This window comes from Echiichthys vipera, assembly GCF_963691815.1.
Source record: "Echiichthys vipera genome assembly, chromosome: 17".
NCBI lineage: Eukaryota > Metazoa > Chordata > Actinopteri > Perciformes > Trachinidae > Echiichthys > Echiichthys vipera.
In genome coordinates, this window is record NC_139842.1 from 7,699,431 (window position 1) to 7,727,407 (window position 27,977).

At 40.9% G+C, this 27,977-nt stretch overlaps 1 protein-coding gene across 1 annotated transcript; it reads right to left on the bottom strand.

The window, feature by feature from the left end:
- Positions 1-4: 4 nt before the first annotated feature.
- Positions 5-27,977, bottom strand: cacng3b (calcium channel, voltage-dependent, gamma subunit 3b; the record flags this gene model as incomplete). Its single annotated transcript, XM_083931474.1, has 4 exons — positions 5-516; positions 3,022-3,162; positions 6,639-6,722; positions 27,761-27,977. The coding sequence occupies 4 exons, from the start codon at positions 27,975-27,977 to the stop codon at positions 5-7; spliced, it is 954 nt and encodes a 317-aa protein (XP_083787600.1).

The following is a 27,977-nucleotide window of genomic DNA, read 5'->3' on the forward strand; positions in this document are numbered from 1 at the left end:
CCTCTCAGACAGGCGTGGTCCTGCGGTTGGGGTCCTTGCTGTAGTCTTTAGTGAGCGTGCTGCTCTGGAGGAACTCCCTCTCTGAGTTGAGCAGCCCGCCCATGCCACTGCCAGATTTGGTGCCGGCGTTGCCTGCTTCGCGTGGGTTCAGCGTGTACATGGGCATCTCAGAGGCAGCAGGCCCTGTGTAGCCGCCTTTACCCAGCGGTGAGGCGTCACGGCTCGGGGCCTCGGAAGAGCGCACGCTGGAGCGACGCCGGAAGCGGTAGCGATAGGAAGGGATGCGGCTGAAGGCAGACTTTTTAATGAGCTCGGTGCGGGACTTGGCCCGTAGCTTGCGGTGCTTCTCAATGAACATGTGCACGGCCAGCACGCCCACCATCTCTGCCATGATGAAGGAGAGGGCACCAAAGTAGAAAGACCAGCCGTAGGAGTAGGACTTTTTGCTGTCGCTCTGGCCCGGGTCTCCCGAGTTGGCTGAGATATAGACAATAATTCCTATGATGTTACTGAGACCTGGAAAGGAAGGACAGAAAGAGAAGATGAGAAAAGGAGAAGAGCTGGAAAAGGTTGCGAGTGTGACTTACTCATCCAGATAAACAGCACACGTCAAACATTGCCAGAAACAGAGAACCGTTAGTAAGTAGTAGTGAAAGCACAAATATATACAAGTATAGCTAATGCACAAGAATCAATTGAAACACAAGACTATGCATCTATAGCCATGCTAGCAGCTCTGTGATTTTGGCATAGCAGTGCTAAAGCTACATTTTCATGCTAAGGGCGATTTTGCCCTGTGCCAGCGTATTTTTAGTGCATTAGTGTCATCACTGTTGCTCCTTTTCAAGAAACTATCACAACAAAGAAAGGAAAGCCTGTTTGCGGAAGCCGATTGACTGAATGTTGCTGGTGAGTGTTGTAATTTTATCACCATACAGGTTGTAAAGCTTGTTGTTAGCTGTGCCGTCAACTTCCTGTTAATTTTGCCATAAGCTAGCTACCTAACTAATGTTAATGTTGATGTGTAGAAGCAAAACCCACGGGCAGTGATTCGAAGCACTGGGATGAAGCGCTTCACAGAGGCCTACCGACGCCTTTATTCCAGAAAAAACTAACAATGCTAACATGACGATGTTTGGCAAGTATAATATTAGCAGCATTCAACATCTTAGTTTAGTGTGTTAGCAACTTATATCATTAATTCTACAGGCATTTGACTACTCTTGCCCATCCCTAGTCTGCACCAAAGTGCATGGAAATTTATTGAATAGGTACTCAAATATCTCTGTCTGAACCATAGTGGTGGACCAACAGAGACAGTTAAAGATACGATAAAGTAGCAGATTAGAGAATTCAAATTTGAGAAAGAAAAAAATGTCATAGCAAAGCTTTGAGAGAAATGAGAGGTAAAAAGGGCGACAGAGAGACAGCCAAATAAAAAAAAAAAGCAAAGTAACAGGCGGAGAGCATCAGAGAGAGGAGCTTGATAGAAACATTGGAGAGAGTCATTGCACACAGCTGGGCTCTCTTATTCCATATCATTAGTCCAGAATACAGTGCTCATGCACTGCGGTGAAACGCACAGAATGGGGACAATTAGCCAGCTGTAATTAACCAGAATCAGCCCCACACTATTGTGGTAAATAATTACCAATTTGGCTCCATGAATTTACTACAAAACCCAATGGGACCCTACACATCCCACTGAACAGCAATTACTGTACAACCCTTTGTGTGCGTCAGGGGTGAGAGCATAAGTGTGTGTGTTTATGTGCGGCCAAGTGTCAGCATCCATGTGATAGATTATGTGTGTGAGCATGTATATGTGTTGACACTCTCACACCCTCACAGTGCATCACAGCGGCAACATGGTATTCTTGCTGATTGATTAATCAGCCGCTGAGCCCAGTTTGCACACTCTGGCTCCTCACACAGGCACTTTAGTGTGCTTTAGATGCCTAACGGGCTGCTTCTACAAATATTTGAATGCCACAACTCCTCTGTTTTAGAATGGCTCCACAGTAAATACACACATACATAGACACACACACATACACACACACACACACACACACACACACACACACACACACACACACACACACACACACACACACACACACACACACACACACACACACACACACACACACACACACACACACACATGTACAGTAGCCACTTATCACAACCTCAAATGCAGCATCCTTGTATTGGAGATAAGCCATATTTGAACCTGGCACGCTGCTCTTATCAGGTCAGGGTATTATTTTAAGTCATTCGGTCGGTACTGCAGCTAAAATGGCTGCTATATTGTGTTTAACACTGTTGTCATGGAGATGAGCATTAGCACACTTACATATTACAGCTTCATGCAGCTCATGCTCACAGATAAAACAATTCTCATTTCCGCTACAACCACATACACAGTTGCCATTTTAGGTGCACGGAAGGAGACTACATAGGGCTCTTTTTTCCAAGTCTGGGATTTTATCAATGCTTTACATATCAAAAATTTAAAAAATCACATTATCAAAAGTACATTTAAAATTGAAAGTTTAAAGAGATCTGCTCCATTCAATCAAATTTAAATCCCCATGCTAAGAACCTATTTACTTATTTCCTGGAAGGAAATTAGGTCACTGCAATGGCAAAAGTGATAGAAACATAAAAGGGGGAAAAACAACAGCAGCTACAGATACAAGCAGAAAACACAACACAAAACATTTAATTAACAACATTAGCAAACAAAATCAATCAATACAATGCAGATATAAAACAAGTGCAGCAAAGAAGATTACAATTTGGGCTAAAAAGACAGCATTCTTGATCAATATCTGATGAGTATTTTTTAATCAAACAATATAATAAACGTGTCCTTCGGCGGAGAACAACAGCATCCTGCTCTAAATGCAGGAGCTACTTTATGTACACTGGTGCAATGATGACTGATAACGACTCTAAAAAAGAGGAAATACTCTCATTCTAGCAAAAAGACACACACATGCAGTGCAGACTAACCTGCAGAGACGAAGAAGATTCCTGCACTGAGGATGACATTGTGTCGGCTCCGGTAAAACTCACTGGCAGCCACACAGAGCCCCCCCAGGAATAGCAGACCTACACTCATGATGGGGAAGATACTGGAGGCACGCACAGCACCTGTACACAAACAAAAAAGAGTTGAAACACATTTTTTTTTATCTGAAATACTTTTTTCCTGTGAAATATATTTCCTTTCAGACTCTGCAGGATGAGACTTATGAAGGATCATTTGTGTTGGAGGAGGGAACAGTCCTACAATATATATATATATATATATATATATATATGTATGTATGTATGGAAAATAGCCTGATTTCAATTTTCATATTTGAAAAGTTGGGTAAAAGGAAAGGTAGAGATTGCCCACTAGATTAGAATATGGTTTGGAAGATGAGACCCAAATGGGAAAAAAAAATCCAATAAAAGGGGCAAAGTAAGTGTTTAGATTCGAATCTCAGGTAAGAACCTCCTGTAAATGTGTGTCTCATTTTATTGTTGACTGGGTCCCTTATTTTACATGTGCTCCTTGTATGCATATATTTTTTACTTTGTACACCATGTTTTGTTGTTTGTACTAATGTCGTTTCCCATGACACTAAATGGATGTAAAGACCTGCTGCCATGTATCAACCTTGTCTTTGAAATCAAAATGTTGCCTGTGATGGATAGATTCCTTCAGAGACATTGCTATAAAGTGTAATTAAAGAACAAAAAAAAGGTCACTGAAATACTGCCAGCAAATCTGCTGGTTTGCTTCACAGCACCATTCGGGAGGATGACACATCTCAGAATACTAAGTGATATAGTGTAAGCAATGGTACAATGGAAAACAACACGTTTATAATATTTGTAGAAAGAGAAAGAAAGGGAGACATCAACCATACATACAATACATACAATTCCTACATGGGATGGATATGGACACCCTCAAACACTTTTACAGCTGACAGTCAGTACTCTAACATCATAGCCATTGCTTTAATTCAAATCCACACACACACACACACACACACACACACACACACACACACACACACACACACACACACACACACACACACACACACACACACACACACACACACACACACACACACACACACACACTCACACACATTTTCGCACATGTATCTTTGTGAGGACATTCATCGACGTAATGCATTCCCTAGTCCCTTACCCTAACCTTAACCATCACAACTGAACGCCTACCAAAAATGTCCTCACTCCGTTGGAAAAATCCTAAAGCTGGTCCTCACAAAGATAGCTGTACAAATACATGCACACACACAGTGACCAGTGTGCTGCTACATGCTTGACTGACTCTGAATCCTGAACATGTGAAAGCATTCAGAGGCCTTGCTTCAGAGCGAGAGAGATGGATGCAAAGGGAAACGATGGACAAAAACCAGGACAGATGGAGAGTCACACTGACACATATGCAAAGCAAAAATAATGAATATCTGAGATGAGAGATGAAAATGGAAGCGAGGCTGCAGTGGGAGTGAAATATTTGTCAGAACCCCATATGTGTACATGATGTGACACCATATTGAAGGATATTTGCAAACAGCCTGTCATGCAGATCTGAGCTGTGCGGTATGTTTGGATATGTTGAACAGCTGATGTGACTCACACATCACAAACCCCCCCCCAAATGTCTTCTCTTTAGCTGCAGTCTTCTTGCTTTCAAAACATTCCCAGCATAATTGACAGTAGAAGTGACCAGTGGTGTTGTGGGGCTGAGCATATAAGCCCCGCCCCCATGGCCCACACCCCTGGGCTGTATGAAATGCCGGTCACTAGGTCCTGGCTCCCCATTGGCTGGCCAGTTCTGAGGCCTCTGATCTAATTGGCTGCCTCTGGGGATGTTACTCTGTGTTCAGCGGAGCAATGATAAAGAAGCACAGGCTGAATCCATTTTCCTTTTTTTTTGTTGTTGCTGTTTTCTCTCTCCATCCATCTTTACTCTGTGTTTACTGGGGAGAAAGAACAGAGCGAGCCCCCTCCTTTCTGTTATCCACTAAACCACCTTCTCTCTATCTTTGTTGCTGCATCCTTTTTACTTCTGTCCTATTACTCTCCCTCCGTTCTCCTCTATCATTTTATCATCATGGTAAAACATTTTTCTTCTCATTTTTCTCATGTATATTTGCTGATAAAACCATGGGATCCATTATAGTCTCCGTTCATTTATCTGGAATGAAATAAGAGCCTGGGTATCTGATATTTCTCCTTATCATACCTATAACACTATGAATAACTAGCCATACACTGCAATACAAGAAAAAGGTTGTTTCTTTATTTTTTATATCTTCCACGTGATGAAATGGTGAGGAAGCTGATGTCCTTTAGCATGACATCATGTACGTATCCAAAAAAGGCAAATTTGAGAGCTATTTTACGAGGTTCTTGTTTTAAAACAAGCCACCATGAAAAGTCAGACAGTTTTAACCAACTTATGGAACAAATGTTAGCTTAATTAACCAGGAACAGCTGATAAAATGTTAGCCACTTGTCTTGGGTAAATCTTTGTAAACTACATATGTGTTAGGGAAAGGAAAGCTTGAAAGGCAAAGCAACAGTTACTAAGGGGGACCATTATTCTGGAATGGGTTTGTGTATTTTTATTATATATCATGATCATTATTAAGGTCTTATCACATGGATCTAAACGTAACATTGTCACTACTCTTACAGTGAGACAATCCAAGGGTGTAACAATACACTGATTTGATCTTTAATCATTCAATGATCAAAGCAAAGTGAAAATATCGATAATTGTTGTATTCTTTGAGATGCACCTTTGTGTGGAAATTTCCACTTCATAGTTATTCTTTTCATTAAAAATGATAGTTTGGTTTTCATTTCAATGTCTTGAAGACTCAAAAAATCATATCATATTTTAGTTGCTTTTCGTGAGTTGATATAAATGTATCTGATCGTGTTAAACGGGCATGATATCGTTTCATATCGATCGCAGGCAGAGAACCACTTTTATATCCTATTGTAATAAAACTTGTGATTTACACCCTTCGTGAGAAATTGATGTGATCGTTTTCTATATCCCAGATTTTCTTGACTCAAGGTTGTGACCATAAAAATTAAATTGAGAGGTAGAAGTAGACATTTGACTGGTGTTAGATAAAATGGGGCTCAGCACTGTGATTTGGGTATAGAAATAGAATGAGTTAGCCAGCGACAAAGGTCCTAGTTCTTTTGCAATGGCAACAGTAAAAAAGAAATGGCCATCGCTCTCACCATCCTGCTATGTTGATTTGAATGGGAGTGTCCGTTCTACTCTTATTCTATTTCTATGATTGGGACCTTTAATTGGGGTCAGAAAATGTCCAAGATGAATACATTGTTCATCGTTTGATTTCCTAAAAACAGAATTGTTCTCTGTCCTGTATCTCTGTTCTCTTGTGGCTGTATTGCTCATTACATTATCAAAATAATGCATGGAACTAGATATCCCCTTTGTCTCCAGCAAGGTTCATACCTTCCTTGGCCTGACAGTGACACCAGATAAAACGTTTTACTGATAAATATATGTTTAAAAATGGGCCTGAAATGTATCATCATATCAGACTTACGGAGGAGGTATTCAGCAGCATCTGCTTCATAGTCTGCATCCTCTGGGAAGTGATCAATCTTCTTACACACGCCTCTGAATGTTCCTGCGGAGGAGAAACACAGTTCAGTCAACTTTAATTTAGATATTTATTCTTCCACAAGAGAAAATGAAATACTCTTAACAGGAGAGACTTAGGAGATCAAATCCAAAGTATGATAAAGCACATGAATAGCAGGCAGAAAACTTTATTATAAGAGTAATGTTTCATTGTCACGTGTATCTTCATCAGAGTCAAACAAGACAAAGAATTATTGCCTCTGAAATAACCTCCTATAATTTGGGACTGATTCATCACAGGCTGGAAAAGTTGGGGAGGGACAATAGGCTGACTATAGGCAGGGTTCACACTATTTCAAAATAGAAAAGGTACTACATAAATAACCCCCTATATTGAAATCATTTCAATGCAAGAGATATACATTAGGCATTCAAATACTACTTCACAAAAAAGAAATGAATTAAGCCTTAAACTGGAAAGTATAGTTTATAATAGTTTGGGATTTTAGGGAAGGAACAATAAACAGCATATACAATTATACAGAAATAGAAAAGAGAAAAAATATTGCATAGAAAACCACATAAAAATGTATAGAGGTAACATTAGTAATATTCCTATTCATTCCAACACACACACACACACACACACACACACACGCACGCACGCACGCAAACACACACACACACACACACACACACACACACGCACACACACGCACACACGCACGCACACACACACACACACACACACACACACACACACACACACACACACACTTTTCTACTTTCTGCTGCTCATGGTTACGGTTATATTAGTTATATTATAAATCATGCAGACAGGTGAAGTCTTGATATTTGATAAATTCCCAGTCAAGGTTAGTTATGAAATGAAGAAGAGCTCGTTTCAGCGGGACTTTTGTTCCCTAAGAAACAGAAGCCCAGAACAATCAGCTGATACTGTTGTGAGCTGGGATAATTGCATCAATGAAGATTTCGTGTACTGTCTATAGCTGTATGATTCTGTGTACCGGCTGTGAAAACAAATCTCCCGCTGGGACAATAAATCTGAAATCCTGAATTAATCATTCATTATGGTTTTGATTGAACGATTAATCATCTAATCATGAAAATGTCAATTATAATAGCGGGGGAAAATCATTGGTATTGGAGCGTGATTGCTTATGTCAATCAATAATCAGTCATCTTCTCGTGTGATTGTGCTGCATCAGAACACATTTTCAGGAAAGTGAACATGTACATATAATGTACGGTGACATGAATATACATCAAAGGCAGAAATAAAACGAGAGAGATAGAGAGAGATAGAGAGATGACAGATGATGCAGGACAGGGCTGTAGCCTTCAGGGTACGAGTGGGAAACACCAATGAAAAGCCATGTGTAAACACACATCAACCAAGCTCATTAAACTGATACATGAACACAATCAATCATGCATGTAAGTCAAAGCCTTCTGTATTTAGATTATCAGTGTATGTCAGTTTGTGAGTGTGTGAGTGTGTGTGTGTGTATGTCAGTTTGTGAGTGTGTGAGTGTGTGTGTGTGTGTGTTTGTGTGTGTGTGTGTATTTGTGTTGTATTGACTAGGATGCAGGCCCCTACGAGTGTGCTGTGTGTCAGGCAGAGTGACTCATCCTCCTTTGTACAAGTCCTCCACAAACACACACACATAGTGTACAACACACGCACATATGTGTGTGTGTATGTGTGTGTGTGTACAGTGCATGTAGCTTCATTCCCACCAATCATTCAGTTCCATTCACACATGGTCAACACCACAGGAGAGAGAGAGAGAGAGAGAGAGAGAGAGAGAAAGGGAGGGGGAGAGAAGGGGAAGAGTGAGGTGGGATGAGGAGAGAAAGCGAGATGGGGTAGGATGAAGAGAGAGGAAGTGCTGGTGGAAGGAGGTTTGGTGGTAAAACGGTGCGGGAGAATTAGAGAAAAACGGGAGGATAGAGGCTCGGGACGAACAACGGACGACTCAACCTAATGGCTTATTTGCATATGAAGAGGTTCTTTCCAGTACCCACACTCAGAAAATCATTCATAAATTGATTCATCCAGCTCATGCAGTCAGAGATAGTAACTCACCTCTGACTGACACCCGGATTAACAAAAAAGTCATTTATAGAGTGTTTGATATTTAGATAAAGTATTAATCCGTCAAATGTTCATATGAATCAAAGTCTGTTTTGCTACACTGACAGATGTACAACTCAAATCAACAAATACACGTGATGACATGCTTAGTATCATCCTTGCACTCCCTCGTATCCTTTTCATACTTTCATTAAGGATTCTCTGCTTTTTGGCTGAAAATGCTGGCTCATAGAGGAAGAGTTAAAAATACATTTATATCTGGATTCGTCACTGTACACCAACACACGATTTAAAAATAGATATGGTGGCTGCATTTGCTTAAATCTGTGTCTGTATCTCCTTTTCCTGCCCCCCTTCTCCATTCTCTGTCCTGTACAGTGGTGACCCAGTGTTTCCAGACTGGGGTAAATGATTACGATTATTTTGATAATTGATTCATTGTTTTGAGTCATTCTTTAATAGAAAATATTATATATTATGTATATATATAACTAAACAAGACATTTGAGGAAGAAGAAGAACATGCTTTTTAAGAGGGGCTATTAAAACCTCCATTCTCCAAACTCCATTCCTCAAAACAGGCCAAACACCGTTCATCTGAACAGACTTGCCACATTGCCATGACACAGAGCTGGATTAAAATTGATAAAATATCTCTTCAATTCACACAGGAGTGTAATAATAATAATAATAATGTATTGGATTTATGTAGCGCTTTCTAAGGCACTTTACAGGGTCCAGGGTCCATTCATTTACAGTCATACCAGTGGTGGTAAACTGCAATAGTAGCCACAGCTGTCCTGGGGCAGACTGACTGAAACGTGGCTGCCATTCAGTGCCTACGGCCCCTCCAACCACCTCCTCAAACATACAGCAGTCATCATGAGCCAAGGTGGGTGAAGCGTCTTGCCCAAGGACACAACGACCATGACACAAGTGGCCGGGCGGGCATCAAACCCTTCGAACATTGGCGGACCCGTTCTACCACCTGAGCAATGTGTAATAAAATATGCTTTACCATGTGGTGATTTCAGGACTATGCGTTCATGAAATGAAATGACTTGAAAACATGCTCTATCATGATATATATCGTAGGAGTACATTTTTTGAGACTATTTTCAGCTGGAGATTAATACACATTTGGTGCGCTAGTGAGTATTAATGAGCAGGATGGTGTATGTGGGATTGACGCAAAGTAACCTTTAGTGCCCGTGTTCACTGTAATAAACAAAAACAAAAAAAAGTCAGTAAATGCAACAATTTGGCTCTCTGATGTGTTATTTGGATAACAATTGAGCTCTATGACACAGGAATAATAATAATAATAATAATAATAATAATAATGTGGCCTGGTTTGACTGGTCTTAGCATCTCCTGTTGGACACATCAAAGTATGAAGAATCATCAATCAGCGCTCTGCCTTTTGTCCGCCAGCCAAGAAATGTATTAAACCTCCTGCCTTTTAATGTATCGAACCACCCTGATGTATAGAGCACCAAAGAGCTTCACACAATGAAATACCAATGAAGTGATCGCACGCACACACACACACACGCGGACGCACGCACGCATGCACGCACGCGCACACACACACACACACACACACACACACACACACACACACACACACACACACACACACACACACACACACACACACACACACAAACAAGGGAACAGAGAGATAGATGGCTGCTTTTATTTCTCTCTTAGTGGCTGAGAATCTAAATCACAACTGAATAAACACACTTAAAAGCACACACACACACACACACACACAAACACACACACACACACACACACACACACACACACACACACACACACACACACACACACACACACACACACACACACACACACACACATGGATGTACACCCTCATTAATTCTGTGTTTGTGTAGCTGATGATGTCACACTATTACTTTCTAGACAATAAAGATCGTCTGCTAAAAATACTCCCCCCTCCACACACACAGAGTCATTAAAGCTGTTGTGTTGGACCTCCAGGTCAGCATGTTCATCATGATAATGTGTGAGTAACAAACAGTGCACTGGGAATCTTTAAGACAATGAGACACCAACACATGTTCATGTGCACACACACACATGCACGCACACACGCACGCACGCACACACACACACACACACAAACACACACACACACACACACACACACACACACACACACACACACACACACACACACACACACACACACACACACACACACACAAACAGACATACAGCACAAGCAGTTCTTAAAGCCCGAGCACTCTAATTCAACCTCTACATACAAGGTAACAGCTAGTATGCTGCACCTAAGGATGCTATAATGCGTGAAATATGGATATAAATAACAAAAAAAGAAAGCGTCTTGATCATTTTGGTGCTTTGACTACTGACTGTCAGCTCATTCATCCTGGGAAGAAAACATAAATTTGTTTTAGTTAAATAAACACATTGCTTTAGGCAGAGCACCCAGTTGAAATTCAGAGCAGAAGTAAAGCTGTTTATTTATAAACAATAAATAATCCGATCCCATTGCAAGTTTTAAACATATTGTAAAGCAAGCAATCAGAAGTTAATAGAGCTGGGATTCTCAAAGTTTTGATGACTGACTGCCAATTTAAGGGGAGCCAGCATGTTAAAGATGCACAAATCTCACTTCAATATTAAACTGAGTTGTCCACCAAAAGGGCTCACTTTGGCTAAACGCACTAGCATGATGAAATAACGTATTCCTGCAACACTTGCGAAGTGCCTCTAGTGACCATGTAACCAACAGCTTTATACAAGTTGTTATTCCTAACAGTTTCTTGCTAGGTTGTCGCAGTTTGCGGCTGATTAGTGTATTTAATGTAAGCTATCGAAAGTGAAGGTATTGTATGGGCTGCTGATATTTAAAATATAATGCATGCATTTCATGTCATGTTCAAGGGCCTCACAACATGTTTCTGAAGAGTGCCATTGGCCAACAGGCCACCCTTGAGCAGCTATGTATTAGAGGAGCTGCTTAGGAGATCGCTTCACTTGGTGGTTGCTGCTTGGGTCAATCTTTGCTTTAAGGATTACTTTATTATCAACAAACTCCATGAAAAGCACACTCAAATCCAGTATCTTGTTCCTCTGTGTCATAGAGCTCTCAATATGTCTGCAACAGGGTGGCTTATTGATGGGTGACATGTTCCTTCAGTGCCGTGAACACACACACACACGCACATTTATTTTGACTGAATCCCACGAACCCAGTCCTGCTGCCATAAATATTTAACCTGACGCGCCAGATGGTTTGCTACACAGAATCATCTGAGAAGCAGACATTGGAAAGTATTTTGAAAAGCCTATGCACTCCCAAAAAAGTACTGGTGACAGGTGATTGGATGAACCAGCAGTCATCAAACTAGTTGGGAGAAGAGCGAAAACATCTTTTTCATCGAGAAAAGCCTTGTGTGACATTCTTACTCTTCTTTCAATGAAGAAATACTCTCCAGGTCTGATAAAGCTGATGCAATTGCAGCATATACGCTAACTTCTTTGGGAGCTGCCAGTGTTGTTTTCAACAAAAAGTCGCCTCTCTGTTTTTGTGACACACACCTAAACTAAAGGATAAATATGGACCTAGGGCTGTTTCGCAGTGAAAGAGAAGCCCACAATCTTCAAATGAAATTCCCTCAAAATAGTTCACATCAGATTTTCTGTGAAATTTGAGTGTGTCATATATTTCTCAGCCCATACTGAAGTTTTGTAGAGCTACCTCCAAATGCTATATAAGTGAGTGAGTCAGTAGCTGTCACATATACTTGTGTCAAGTGTCATACCCAGCCTATGATCTCATCAAGGAGAAACCAGTGAACACACACACACACACACACACACACACACACACACACACACACACACACACACACACACACACACACACACACACACACACACACACACACACACACACACACACACACACACAGACACACACACACACACACACACACAAACTCACACACGGCCATATAATGTATTGCAGGTGAACAACAGTTTACGTACAAACCTGAACTTAATAAAATCCTGCACTCAATCAGTCTGTAGATTTAATTCCATCCCATCTACCTTTTGTTCTTTCCTGTGCAGTTTTGTCAAACTTTCAACAATCTTCTTTTGACATCTGCTTACTCAACGTCTTCACTAGATTCTTTCACTTTAACCTTCTCAATGTACTTTTCTTTCTCTCTCTCTCTCTCTCTCTCTCTCTCTCTCTCTCTCTCTCTCTCTGTCTGTCTGTCTCTGTCTGTCCCTCTCTCCCTCACTCTCTCTTGTGCGTCTCCCAGCAGTCTGTAACTCATGCATTGTTCGTACAGAAACAACAAAAAGTAATGTGCACGGTAATTTATGCATTTTCCACGTATTTACTTTGTGTGTATTACACTTAATGGTAGCTTTGGTGCCTTAACCTCACCAACACCAAATCAACCATCTTGCGGTCAACTTCCTTTCACCGTTTTGTAAGGTATCATACAAATTTTTGTGCAGAACATTTTGTGCTTTGTGATTTTCTCCTGGAAATATATATTCCCCCTTCTCCTGACTGACTTGGGTGAGAGTTTATTAGATGGATGGTTCAGTAGAACACCTCCAGAGTAGACAGAAAAAGACAGATATAGAGAAAGACCACCTAAAACCTTTTAGCAAAAGTGAATTGATTATTTTAGTGGAAGTCTAGTTGTTTAAGTCAATGACATTGCACAGTATCACCTCCTATAAACAATTACAAGATCACATTTATCTCATGAACTCAACGTAAACAAATGCTAAATCGGCATAACAACACATACATGAGATTGTTTTTGAATGGAAATACGGAGGATGTGGCTTATACAGTATACTCCACTGCAAGGCACTCAAGTGGAGGGTCAAAATCAAGAGCCATCAATACACATGGGCTTAACATGTTTTCTGTCGTAAGATATCCCATTATTAAAATCACTGCCCGAATCTCATCTCTGTGATCTCATTTGAGAGATACACTAGCAAGACACAAGGTTTGTCTCATTCTGGATTAGAGTACACAATTAATCAATAAACAATTAATTTCCAATTAGTGACTTTAAGAGTCTTTGAATTGTTGGAATTTTACTGAACCCTGCATCCAAATATCTCTATGATGGCTGACTGACAAGAGCCTTCTAATTACTACACCTTATTGAGATGCAACACAAGTAGCAGATTTTGACAAGCTGTTCACCGCAGCAGAGGTTATTGCAGCGATAAAGGCCTTCTTCTACACCAGGCAACCATCTCTCTCATACTGAGAGACAAAGATCAATTACAGTAAAGTAATTGCTACTTCCATTATTAAATGTGCACTGCAGAATTCTAGTGAAATGGTATCGGTGGCCTTTTGGATGTACTTCCCAATATAATTTCCCCTGATCAGGTGGAGTTTATAAAATGATAGGACTACTTGTTCAGTGTCCTTGAAAGCGTTGGGTTTGGACCAATGATTGCAGACTGGATTAAGACTCTATTGTTTATACCAGAGATCTTCAACAGGGGGTCTGGGTAACATGAATCCAACATTATTAGCGAAGATGCATCGCACTATTCGTAAAAAAATTACAAAAATAAAAATGACATAACATTGATGATAGGCTTACTGACCTATAGGTAAGGTAGCCACTGGTTCTTCCACATGTATGTCAGATTAAATAACATTAAAACATGATTCAAATGTCAATATATTTTTGTTTTACATGTAACTGCATGTAACTGTAAGCCCAGTTTAATATGTAACTGAATTTAATACATTATATGTAGTAGGGGGTCCTTGCTCCCCCACTCTTCCAGCTAATATAGGAGGTCATTGGCCTAGAAAACACTAAAGAGACCTGGTTTATACAAATAACAACATAACTCGACAGTTCCATTCACAGTGTGGAACTAGACAAGGTTGTCTGTTCTTACCGTGAGTATACGACATTGTGATTAAGCCACTAGCCATAGGAATTCATAGCAACCTGTATATAAAAGCCAAAATGGTGGTGCAGTTTATAAAGTTAATAAATAAAGGTAAACTTACAAGAAAGCAAACTGCAAATGTCTCTTAGACTGATTCCTTTTAAGCTGGCTCCTAAATTCAAATACTCTATAATAAAGACAACTAGACCCTAGACATCTCTTATGGGCTAATTTCCCTAGTCCAGTTTTATTACAGCTCAAACAAGACAGAAACTACTTGGATCTGCTCGCACTATAGAAAGTTGGCAGACTAAACACCGTCAATATTTAAATTGTGCCTTTAAAGCCCAACTCAAATCCCATTTTTGCCGTCTAAAATAATGTCCAAGTATTTCTAAAGTTAAAGTACTAAAGTTGTACTTTGATATTATCACAGTTTAGAGGAAACAGTATGGAGATTATTTTTCTTACAAATACGTATGAGGGTCTAGGCACAGTAGGATACATTTCTGTGGACTGGCTTGATTCTATCGACACTGATTTTCTCTTCTGTTTGTGTCAGATAGCACTTTACATGCAAATGCACATGATCACGAGCAATCACACACACACATTAATTTGCACAAACTGTACAATAACATGAAAGCTAATTTGTCACTGGGACTGACTAACTGACTACGTCACACTGCTGGTTTATTACTCTAATTCGGTGCGCCTCTAAGGTCATGTATGTGTGTGTATGTGTGTGTGTGTGTGTGTGTGTGTGTGTGTGTGTGTGTGTGTGTGTGTGAGAGAGAGTGGGTGTGTGTGTGTGTGTGTGTGTGTGTGTGCTAAATGCATGTGTGTCTAAACCAGTGTTTTTCAACCACTGTGCCGCGGCACACTAGTGTGCCGTGAGAGATCGTCAGGTGTGCCGTGGGAAATTATCCAATTTCACCTAATTGGTCTAAAAAAATTTTTTGAAAACAAAACTTTACCAGCAGAACTAGCCCCTGTGTTGGATGATGTGGGCATGGTAAACTTTGTAAACCCACGACCTGTGAAAAGCCGCATATTTGCGTCTTTGTGTGAGGAAATGGGAGCGGGGCATAAAGCCTTGTTGTTTCACACGGAGGTCCGATGGTTGTCGCGCGGCAAGGTGCTGGCCCGTGTGTATGAGCTGCTGGAGGAACTCAAGGGCCCTCATTTATCAAACGAACGTACGGCAGAAAATCGTGCGTACGACCATTTCTTGGCGAATGTCTACATTTATCAATTTGGACGTGAGCGGGAGCTACGATCAAATCTCACGTCTGGTCTGAGGTTGTGTACGCAAATTTCAGCCTGTGGATTTGCGGTGCAGCAAAACCTGGCTGAAAATAATGAACAAACCTCAGCTGTCATTAAGAATAAGCAGTCACATATTAAGAACAGATCAAAACGGATTCTTAAAACGAATAAAAAAAAATATAAAAATTGTGGTTGGAGCGATTTATTGCACTCATGTGCGTCTGAAGGCACCATCCATGAATGATTACACATTCATCAATCGCAAAGACTACCACTCGATAAATGTACAGGTGATTTGTGATGCCAAGCTATCGCTTTTAACCGTGGTGACCAGGGGGAACACACGATTCTTTTATATTTCAAAACAGCTCGGCTCCAGCCCCCCGCGACCCCGACATTGAATTAATGAATCAATGTGTTGGCGCGCGGCTGCAGCAAGACGCACTGCAGAGCCAAATTCATCTCCTCGGTTCGTGGCTACCCTCGATAAATTGCATTAAATCAAACAAGGTATCAGATGATTAACATCTTGGTATGGTTCTTTTAGATGACAAAGGTTATCCTCTTACGGAATACCTAATAACCCGCCGGTAGCGCCGGTGTTGTGCGGTAGAGTAGTAAATAAACTACTCCTATAGGTGGAAACAACAGCCTTCTGATCCAGAATATCAGCTATAATGCGAGGGGGTACATTTCACGGCAGGGGTGCTGAATACGGCACACCTGTCCAACAGTGCGCACAGGCGCACACGGGTCCCAGTGGAGCGCTGCCTCGGTTTGACTTCCTCCGTTATTCTTATACAGCGTTTTTATGATGGGCCCCTTTTATTCCACTCTTAAGACTGGCAAAAAGCTCAGCTTTATTTTGCTCCATCTCGGATGTCAGGATGCTGATCTGTGTGTCGGAAAAGTTTCTTTTCTAACCTGCGTTCTTCCTCTCTGTGTTTGACCTCAGTGGGCGAGGACTCGAACCAGGAATATTTAAGGGCGTAACATGTTAATGACGATCGAATTCAGCCGCCGCATTTATCAAGGCCCGCTCATTCATACGCTGAGATTGGTCAGGTACGAATGTTTCATAAATCACACGTGGGTCCTGTCCTACGACCAATTCTGCGCTCAGATCTGCGCCCGTTTTCACGCAAGATTGATAAATGAGGCCCAATGTGTTCCTGACAAATGAGGGGTCCGATTACGCAAAACTGCTTGCAAGTGATGAGTGGTGTGCAAGGCTGGCATATCTGGCGGATATTTTTCATCATCTGAATGAACTGAACACACGAATGCAAGGCCGGAATGAAAACCTGCTCACAAGTACGGATAAAATAAATGGCTTCCGTTCAAAGGTGCACCTCTGGCAACAACATGTGGAAAGTGGCAACCTTGAAATGTTTCCACTCACCAAGAAATGGCAAGATGTTCACACTGCTGCACTGTGTGAGATCATTAGTAAACATCTGAAAACTCTCCAGGAGAAGATGTCATTTTATTTCTCTTCAGCCTACACTGATGGCCTTGACTGGGTTAGGGACCCATACAGCTCAGCAGTTTTTGGAAAGGACATGACTTTGCAGGAGCAGGGGGAACTAACTGAACTGAGACAAAATGGTGGTCTGAAGCTAAGCTTTGCTGATCTACCTTAGGACAGTTTTTGGTTGACTGCTGCCAAGGAGTTCCCCATTCTGGCAAACAAAGCTATTGTGACATTGCTCCCATTTTCCACAACATATCTGTGTGAGGTGAGCTTCTCAAGCCTGACTGCCATCAAAACTAAAAACAGAGAGCGACTGAGAGCTGTTGAGGAAGAGCTTCGTGTGTGTGTCTTTCTTCAATTCCTGCCAGGATATCAGCTCTTTGTTCATCCAAACAGGCACAGGTTTCACACTGAGTGAGTAAAATACACTGAGATTGACATTTTGTACATGTAACTCTTCATATTTCTCAGTGTAGAACAGTGAAATCTTTCCCAAATATTATTGCTTCTGTCATAATAAGCACTATATTTCTGTATTCCTGGTAATTTGTGATTTTGGACAGAATTAGAGTTTGCAAAACACTTTGACGTTTTCTACTACCTTTAAGACCACATTGTTGTTTCATTTGTTATGTTCAAGCTGTATTTTTAAAGTGGACATGTTAAGTGCACTTTTTATTTGAAAGAAGAAATATAAATGATGATAAAGTCCTTTATTCTTTGTGTTTATTTGATTCCTATTCAAGACACTTTGATGAGAATGACTATATTGTTAATAGAGTATCATTTTTTAACATGTTTGGCTGGTGGTGTGCCTCGAGATTTTTTCAATGAAAAAAATGTACCTTGGCTCAAAAAAGGTTGAAAAACACTGGTCTAAACCACAAATTTGTGTCTAATTAACAGCAAACTAATGATAACACACACACACACACACACACACACACACACACACACACACACACACACACACACACACACACACACACACACACACACACACACACACACACACACAGTGGGAGCATCTATCAGGAGACATTTGCCTCACAAAGGTCAACGTGGCCTGAGGGCAGCTGCGACCACAGCCGCAGCAAGGCATTATGGGACACAGCAAATGAGTGTGGGAGTCCAGTATGTGCATAATTGTCGGCCTGTGTGCATCTGTGAGTCATGTGGTTTAGTTTCTTCTACTGGGCCCAGTATACTACTGCTGTCCCATATGTATAAACACACACACAAAATATGCACAAACACGTGCACACTCCCTCTATGTGCTGTGATGTGAATGTTGAGAAAGATCAGTTCCAGTTAAAAAAACAAACACAGTAAAGACAGAGGAACATGTACTACTATTACTAATAATAGCAGCTGTATCCCCAAACAGGCTTGTCTGGTCTGAAATTAGTCATCACAGAATATTAACGTAGGCCTAATGAAGACCTTTGTTTGAACGTCGAAAAACCTCACTTAATAGACAGAAATTAAAAGCTCCTCTTTCCAGCTCTTAGGATGGACACACAAAAACACACATGCATTTTAATGTTGTGTACGAAAACAGTAGTATAGCAAGTCCGTGGGCTGAAAGACGAGAAGTAGAGGAGAGACACTTTCCATTTCACTGACTCCTAACTAACTGTTGGCTGTTCTTAAGAGTGCTGAGCTACAGATACACTTTTATTATTTAGCTTAACAACACATCTTACTTTTTCCTTTTGCACCTCTATACCTCTGTTTCACTCTCCTCAGTCTCTCGTTGGCTCTCTGCTATCTCTAACTTTTCCATATCGGCCCTGCTCTCTCTGCTGTCTGTCTTCCAACTATCTGTTTAATCATCCTATTTAACTTTAGTAAGTTTATTTCCCTTCCTATTCTGCTATCTGTATTCAAAATTGGTTAAAGAAACTATTACAATAAAATAAAGTCATGCTTTACAGAATCGTATTAAAATGTCACATCAATTCAGGGAAAGAAAATCAATTCAGGTTCAACTCTTTCTAGCAGCAGTGTTGTACTGATTAATTACACAGTGAACATCAACATAAGCAAACTATAACCAGATAGAGCATAGGTGTACGACTCTGACCAGTTAACGTACTTATTGTATTTGTGAAATTATGGGCAAATGCTACAGTATGCATACTAAACAGTGAAAATATTCTATTCTAAAATTAGTTGCTTAAATCAAGGTTAAAAAGGAGACAAACACAAACAACACTGTGTGTCCAGATGCCCCCACGGATGTGACGAGCTGGTCATGAGATGCCAGCAGTCTGTCCTTGATCCAACTCTCTACCACACACACACACACGCACACACACACACACACACACACACACTGGTATGTATAGAAAAGTTACAGGTCACACACTGAAACACCGTAAATCATCATAAATTACAAGACCCTAGTAAAATACACAGACAACTTCAGTAACAATAATCAACAATCATGCTCTGGTATAATCAAATATTCAAGTTAGTAGTTACAGTAACAGTTAGGGGGGGAAATCAGGTGACGCTCTTAAAGCAAAAATAACATGAGAGGGCACTTGCTTGCAGCTTTAGTTTCAATGTTGGAGGAGAGCCTTGAGTCTTTTGTGTGGAAAATCTTTAGCAGTTTGGGCAAAATTGACCTAGCATATCTAATTTCCATAACAGTAAATCATTTGCAATAATAGAAATTGAATCCGAGTTCTAAATAATGCTATTTTAGTTTCCCAAATATTGTTACTAGTTAATTAAGTTTATGTGAGGGAGCATACATTTTTTTCAGCATGACAAAAAAAATAATATATGACAACTCAACCCCAGTGAAGTAAAAGGATTTTAGCTTTTCTAGAATGCAACTGAAACTAAGCATTTGCACTAAATGGGTTCCCAGAAACAAGTCCTCCATACTAAATGGCAAATCAGTTAATTGATTCATATGATCCTGTCCTTTATTGCCACAGTTACAGGTGGTCAGAGAAAGATCATGGTTTGATCTGCAACCATGCTAGCAGCTGTGGAGATACTTGGGAACAGCAGGGCGATGAGCTGGATACTAACGTCAGCATGCTCACACGATGTTTTAGCAGGTAATGTTTACCGCGTTCCATGTTCAACATCTTAGTTTAGCATTTTAGCATGCGGATATTTGCTAATAAGCACTTATCATAAAAAGCAGCGGAGGCTGATGGGGACGTCATAAAACAAATGATCCGACCAACGGAAATTATGACCTGATGATGGTACTAGATGGAAAATGAGGGGCTCACCAAAGTTGTTGCAATTCATCTTGTGTGTGCACCAAATGTCATGGCAATCCATCAAATAGTTATCGAGACATTTGCTCAAACACACCATTGTGAAAAATTCAAAAGATCGACAAAATTAAGTTCAGGAATTGGTCGTGGTCATGGTTAAAAGAAGCCGACCGTTACTGTTGATAGGAAACACATCGAAACAGTGATCACGGTCTGCTCAACGACCCGTCCTAACCTCCTCCCTGCAAGGTTTTCCGTTGTTACAGTCGGTTTCTCAGTAAAGCATAAACATAGGTCGTTTCAGCCATTGGAACAATTGGCCAGTGCTGCGGTTATTGTGGCGAGGACAGCCTTGCTCCCAGGAGAGCTGTCCCTAATCAGTTGATGTGTAGTTCAAAAGCTGCATGTGAATGGCGCTGTCTCAACCAAGCCACATGCACACACAAACACATGCAGAATAAAGCATTTTGTTAACTCGAAAACAGAGGAGAAATAGAGGAGGGAGAGGAAAGGAAGTTGAAAAGCAAAGCAAATTGGACTGCTTGTTTCCTCAGAACGCCTCTGACAGCTCAGTGTGGGTGACTCTCTCCCCCCCCCCCCCTCTCACTCTCTCTGATAGCCTCTTTCCAGGCAAAGGAGAGAAAAGATGGGGAGAGGGAAAACGGGGAGTGAGCTAGGAAGAGGCTAGTTTCCACGGTGATGGCTGATGAAAGAGAACGGGACAGGTTCTGCTTGATTGCACACCTCTCCTCTTTTTCTCTTTTCTTTCCCCCTTTTCGGACTCTGTTCTTCCTCAAACGCCCATTTTCTATTTCTCTCTCTCTCTCTTTCTCCAAACTTTCTCTGTTCCTGTTCCAAATCTTCTCATCATCCCTCCTTTACTCTTTCTCCTTTGCTCCACATTCCCATTACCAAAACATCCATTCATTCCTTTCCCGGTCTCCCCTTCATCTTCTCTCATCTCTTCTCACTTTTATACATGCTTGATTCTAGCCACATCTCATTCCCAAACAATGGACATTAACATGCTGCTGTAACTGTTACTTTCTGGGAAAGTTGTCCAAAAGGTTTTGAACCTGGCTGCAGCTGTTTACCCCATTCAGCCACTAGAGCATTAGTGAAGTCAGGCATCGATGTAGGACGATGAGTCCCGGTTTGCAGGCCGTGTTCCAGGTCAACCCAAAGGTGTTTGATGTGGTTGAGGTCTGAGGTCTGAGGTCTGAGCTCTGTTGTTGTTCTAAACCAAACTTGGAACATTTCTTTATGGGCATTGCGGTACTGAAACAGTTTCCACAAAGTTGGAAGAACACTATTGTCCAAAATAGTACATGCAGTTGTACTGTTGTAAGATTTCCCCTAACAGCCCTGGACTAAAAACACACAAAAGTATGTGGAAAACGGTGACTGCATCCGTCTATATGATAAAAATATATAAGGAAGTAGATAGAGGAAGATACAGAACTTCCAAATACCCTCTTTCTCTCTTCCTTTTGCTCTCCATCTCTACCATTCATTCCTTCCTCCACCTCCCTCCTATCTCCTTTTCTCACAACTACCTGGGGAATCATTTTTGTCCCCGTCTGTTTAAAACCCTCTTCCTTCTCTCTATTACCAGGCGATCATTTAGATCCCCGGCGTGGTCAAACACTCCCCAGAGATTCACCTAAAACAGAGGCCGTGCCCAGCTCATCCATCACTTGCCACACACCACCCCTCTCCGCCCCTCTCCCCCTGCCTCATTCATGCACATTCTGGTCTCGCTTCATTCATGCTGTACCTCCCCCCTCCTTCCTTCTCTCCTCATTTCCTGTCCTTTTCATGCTCATTTATCACAGTGGAAACATAACACCTCAGTTCACCTGCACAGACACACAATGACAAATTCACCGCATGCAAGAAATCCCACCCTGGTGCTACATTTACAGTAACATAGACCCAATTTACACCTGGTATTAACAAGTGATCTATATCTGAGAAGGTTATAAGCAAGAGATTACGAATTCCTGACAAATTCTATTTGGATTCAGCGGACACTTTTACACTTCTGATGTTGTATTTTCCTATGTTTTCTTTGGTGATCAAATGGAGCAAGCATGTAAGTTATGTATGCAGAATTTGTACTTTTATGGTGTGTTCAGCATGGCAGTTGACTAACAGCCAACACCAGCAACAACATGGAGCGAGCAAATACTCAGCTGTATGGAGGTATTTCGGCTAGTTCAGTCAACTGAAATACAGAAATAAAGATACAAATGTACAAATTATAATGTGTTAACACCACTGTAAAAATAGCCTGTGCTATGATCTTTTTTTTTTAATAGTTACGAAAAATGACAATTGGCATGAATGCTAACTTAATATTGAAAATGCCATGGATGTGCTAGCGCTATTAGCATCTAGCCCAGTTCATGTTTTTCCACATGAACAGTTTTAATTAAGTTTCACCAGGCGAAATTTTACATATTCAAATTAAATATAGATGGTTACTTATAGACATGTGTTCCTTAAGGTACAGCTGAGTGGACAAACAGCGCTGCACTGTCAAAACTCACTTAAAAGGGGCAGCACATTGTTATTTAAGTTACTTTGTTATCAGATTCAAAGGCTATTTTTTATTTAGAATCCCTGTTTGTACTAAATATTTACAAATAAGTTTCATGACTGTTTGTTATTTAAGTTACTTTATTCTTCGGTTCAGCTGTCACATTTTAAGCCGGTGCACAATTGATTATTTTAATAACAAATGAATAAATAAATAACAATTGAGTACATTTGTATCTATGTGTTAATTAGTTACATTTTGTTTAACAAAGTTATGGAAGTAATATTTAAGTCAAGCCTGATGCCCCAAGTCTCTTCCACATGGTGAGATGTACAGCTTATTAATTCAACAATGGTATCGGATCTGTATCTGGTTTCGACCAATATGCAAAGCCCAGGTCACATTTTCGGTATCAAGAATGAAAAAGTTGGATCAGTGCGTCCCTAGTTTTAACAGGAAGTACAGCGCTGCTTTGATTTTACTGTATGTGTTGCACTTAGGCTTCCAGTGTTTCTTCTTTATGTGATGTCAAGTTAAATTAAATGTATTGATATTTTTGCATTTTGGAGCTTCCATTTTATTTGTATTTTCCAGGCACAGGCATAGGATTAGAACTGTATGGAAAGGATATTGAGCTTTTTGCCATATAGTTAATTCAATAGTATAAAACAAAATTGCGATTTTCTTACTTTGCGGCCCCACGTCAGTGTGAGTGTGCCGAAGCTCGCAGGAAGGAGAACAGACAGTAACCAATGCTGCATGAAAGCATGGTGGAACCAGCAAGCAGTGTAAGGCTGGCTAGTTAGCCAGCGTGCTACCTTTGTGTATCGGTATGGTTTTGCTGTAATATTTAAAGTGGGAAGGCAAGTTTTTAAGTAGTTGGGTAGAGATTGTTTATTTTAAGAATGTGGTCAAACTGTACAGATTGCATGCGCACCTGGCTGACACAATTTAGTCACTTTCAGCTCCTTTGTGAATTATGTTTGGTGCAAAAGCCATCTTTATATGTATATGTATATATATATAAATATATATATAATATATATTTTTTATATATAATAGGAAGATTCTTAAGGCTTTCTTCCTCTTGCCCCATATCGCCTATGAAAGAAATTGTGTCACTGTAAAATGGGCTGCATGCTTTATGTTGTACAATTCATATGCATGACTGCTCTTTACATTTACTGTAAGAATACTGCATACATGATGTTTTTCTACCCCCCTCCATCTCTCATTCACTCACTCTTGGATGTCAGGCAGACTACAAGCCACATGAACACGAGTCAGAGACATCCATTTCCTGTCAGTTTATGAGGCGTTTATGAATTATAAAACCGTGACAACCAGGGACCTAGAATGAGTGAAGGGGGGATAAGATGAGTAGAATGAGAAAAGAGATAAGAGAAATTATTCACTTTGGTTGTGTTATTTTGTGTGTGTGTTAGTGTGTGTGTGTGTGTGTGTGTGTGTATGAATGAATCTGCATGTTTTTGTATTTGTTGCATGTGAGCCTGTGCATATGTGCATGCACTGACATTGTGCTGACATTGTGTTAACTTGGTGTACTGCTCCCGCAGCTGTGTTTGTTTGGTGGCTTGGGAATATCCTAGAATTTGTCTATTTATTCATTCAATTACAAGTGTGTGCGCATCAGAGTGTATGTAAATGAGAGCGTGTGTTCAATAAAGCCTTATACCTGCGCCATCTGGCCCTGTAATAGCCTTCTCTGCCCCCCAGAATGAGATGGTTATGTCTGGCTGCATCTCACACACACACACACACACACACACACACACACACACACACACACACACACACACACACACACACACACACACACACACACACACACACACACACACATACACACACACACACACACACACACACAGTACATACATGCATGCTCCTACCAGGGGCAATGCATCTTTTTAATGGTAATTGAAAGCAAAGTTTACTTTACAGGATCAAAGTCAAATAATTGACAGTGAATTATGCGTCATTTCATAATGAAGATAGGAAAGATCTACATTTACTATGACTTTTGACCCCACATGGATGATAGACAACTTACTCTCAGTCTTAAAGAATCAATCAGATTTGACAGCTTGTTTTTATCTTTATGTGTTGAACAAGGGCTGGACAGTATAAACAGTATAGCAAGTACAACAGTATGAATGTGCCCTACGGTATGAATTTTGACGATACTTTGCTGACAGGTAGAGCCTTCATAAATGGTAATGACTCCAGCCGGTCCCACCAGAGCGCAGTGCCATTACACGTGGCTATTCACTCTATCTATCCTCATTAAATCTCCTACCACAAAGACCATTACAGACATCAGACGGCTCGGATATAACACGACTCAGCCAGACATTTCTCCAACGCGGGAGACGGATGAGATAGCGCTGCAGTGTAGACTAGCGGCAATTCTGCTCATTGCTTAATCCTGACAGACATTTAGCCCAACATTGTTGAAACAGCAGCTAACATAAAAAGAGAGACTTACTGTACCAGTATTTTACCCCTTCTAAGCGTTAATATTGAAAAAAAAAACAAAAAAAACAATATATCGCAATATACCCTTACTGTCCGTGCTTAAAATTATACTGTGACACACATTTTTCTGCCGTACCATCCAGCCCGAACACACAAGGTACATCTTTAATCTTCTCATCTGACTCCTGCTTAGAAACAACACAACTTATTTCTGAAAGTATTCTCTAAAAGATAGAAAAAAGTGGCAGTAGTGAAGGGAAATAACATCCTACTGAGGAACACACGACTGACAGCACTACTAATACTGACAGACACCCATCCAAACCACAAAAATGTCATTATCCAGGAGTCAAATCCAATCATGTGTTTTGGATCTTTGGTTGTCTTGGATGGTAGCTCTGCTAGCGTGGACACAGACAGACATGTTACTCCTACCAGGCAATCTATAACTTTATCATAAGCACTTCTATTACTGTCTAACCAAACTTAAATAAACTAGAAAAATATGGCCAGGTGTTAATAAGTAGCTACGGAATATTCAAAATTCATCCTTGTTTTGAGCCATTTAAGTTTGTAGGGTTTTACACATTTGGCTGGATCAATGTTGCAACCTCAAACTACTTCCCTTGGTGACGCAACATGAAGTTCCCCCACAAACACATTTACCAATCCCTGTGCTTTCCGTCATATTGTATGGTCACTTTGTTTTCTCCTAAGATATAAATGCTTTCATCCACTGTTTCAAGTTTGGCGCCTCATAAACATGCTGTATTAAAGTATGCTTTAACTGCTCACTGATTCAAGTAAACACATGTACACTTATCTTCGTCTAGATTTAGGATTTCAATTTTCAAGATCACCAGATAGGCACAAGAAAAACCATGATTGAAAACCAGATGGCTTCATGAAGCAGAGAGCTGATCCAATACTGTAGTCAAGGTGCATGAAGCTTCTGACAACGGATGAGTCTCTCAAGCCAAGTGGCATTGGAGTTGCTTGAAAAAAAATTTGATGGAGGGTTTATGATCTCACTTAAATAATTAAATGGTGCACATTAAGGACACAGCCTGAACAAGATGTGCCAGAAGCAATGTGAAACTCAGTAGAGGTTACGGTGACATCACTACAGAAAAGACGTTACTATTTTCCTGATTGGCAGCAATAACTATGAAGTTGGCACTAAGGCAACATTCTCGGAGGTGAAGCTGCAACGACGTTACATCAGCTCTGACTGGTGAAGCCGATATGAGGTATAAGTCAGATGCAGAAGGAACAAGCAACAACCATCACACCTGTGTGATGAATGTGGAAGTGCTACTCCCTGTGATGACTGCTAGATTTTGGCTCTGAAAACAGCATTAATAGTCAGTGGTAAGCGTCAAACTTATCTTCAGGAATACAAAGTGTTCCTGCAAAGAATCCCCACTGGTCACTGTGCATGTCAGTCACCAAATCATAATTTCTTATGCTTGAATCGACAGGTTTCTCTCAACTCTAGTAGTTGCCAAATGCACACCAGATCCCAGCACCAACTTAGGCTATGCCACGCTGCCTAAATTTGTACGTAAAATGTCTTAAAAATGATGAATTCCTAACAACACTGCATGCAAGAGTCCCGGCAACAGTGTGAAGATCCAGGTACTTGTTGGTGGGTGCAGCTGACTGGCTAATAACACTGCCAGCTGTCTCTGTTTGTGCCTGCTTTATTTGTACCTTCAGCAATGCAGTGGAATGACAACAAGAGCAGATCAATAAATATTCTATTATATTGTATCGTGTTGCAGAGGAAGGGATGTGAGGGTGAACTCGGGAAAGGACAGCTTCTTAAAAGGGATTATGGGATGCTGTCACACACACACACACACACACACACACACACACACACACACACACACACACACACACACACACACAGAGGCAGGGAGACCGCTTTAAAAGAGAGAGAGAGACAGACAGCCAGTCAGTCAGACTGATCACGTACCTTCCAGACAGCAGGTTCGCCAGAGGCCGGAGTGCGTCATCACCTCCTCGTTCTTGCGGCTCGTGTCGTTGTCGCCGCTGTTCTTCGTGCGGCAGACCCCGCGCGAGTACAGCCAGTAGTCTGTACCAACGGCGATGGTCATGAGGCTGAAGGCGGCGAACGCGCCCACCGTCGTCACGAGCATCTGGACGCCGCGGTCACACATCAGCATCTTCAT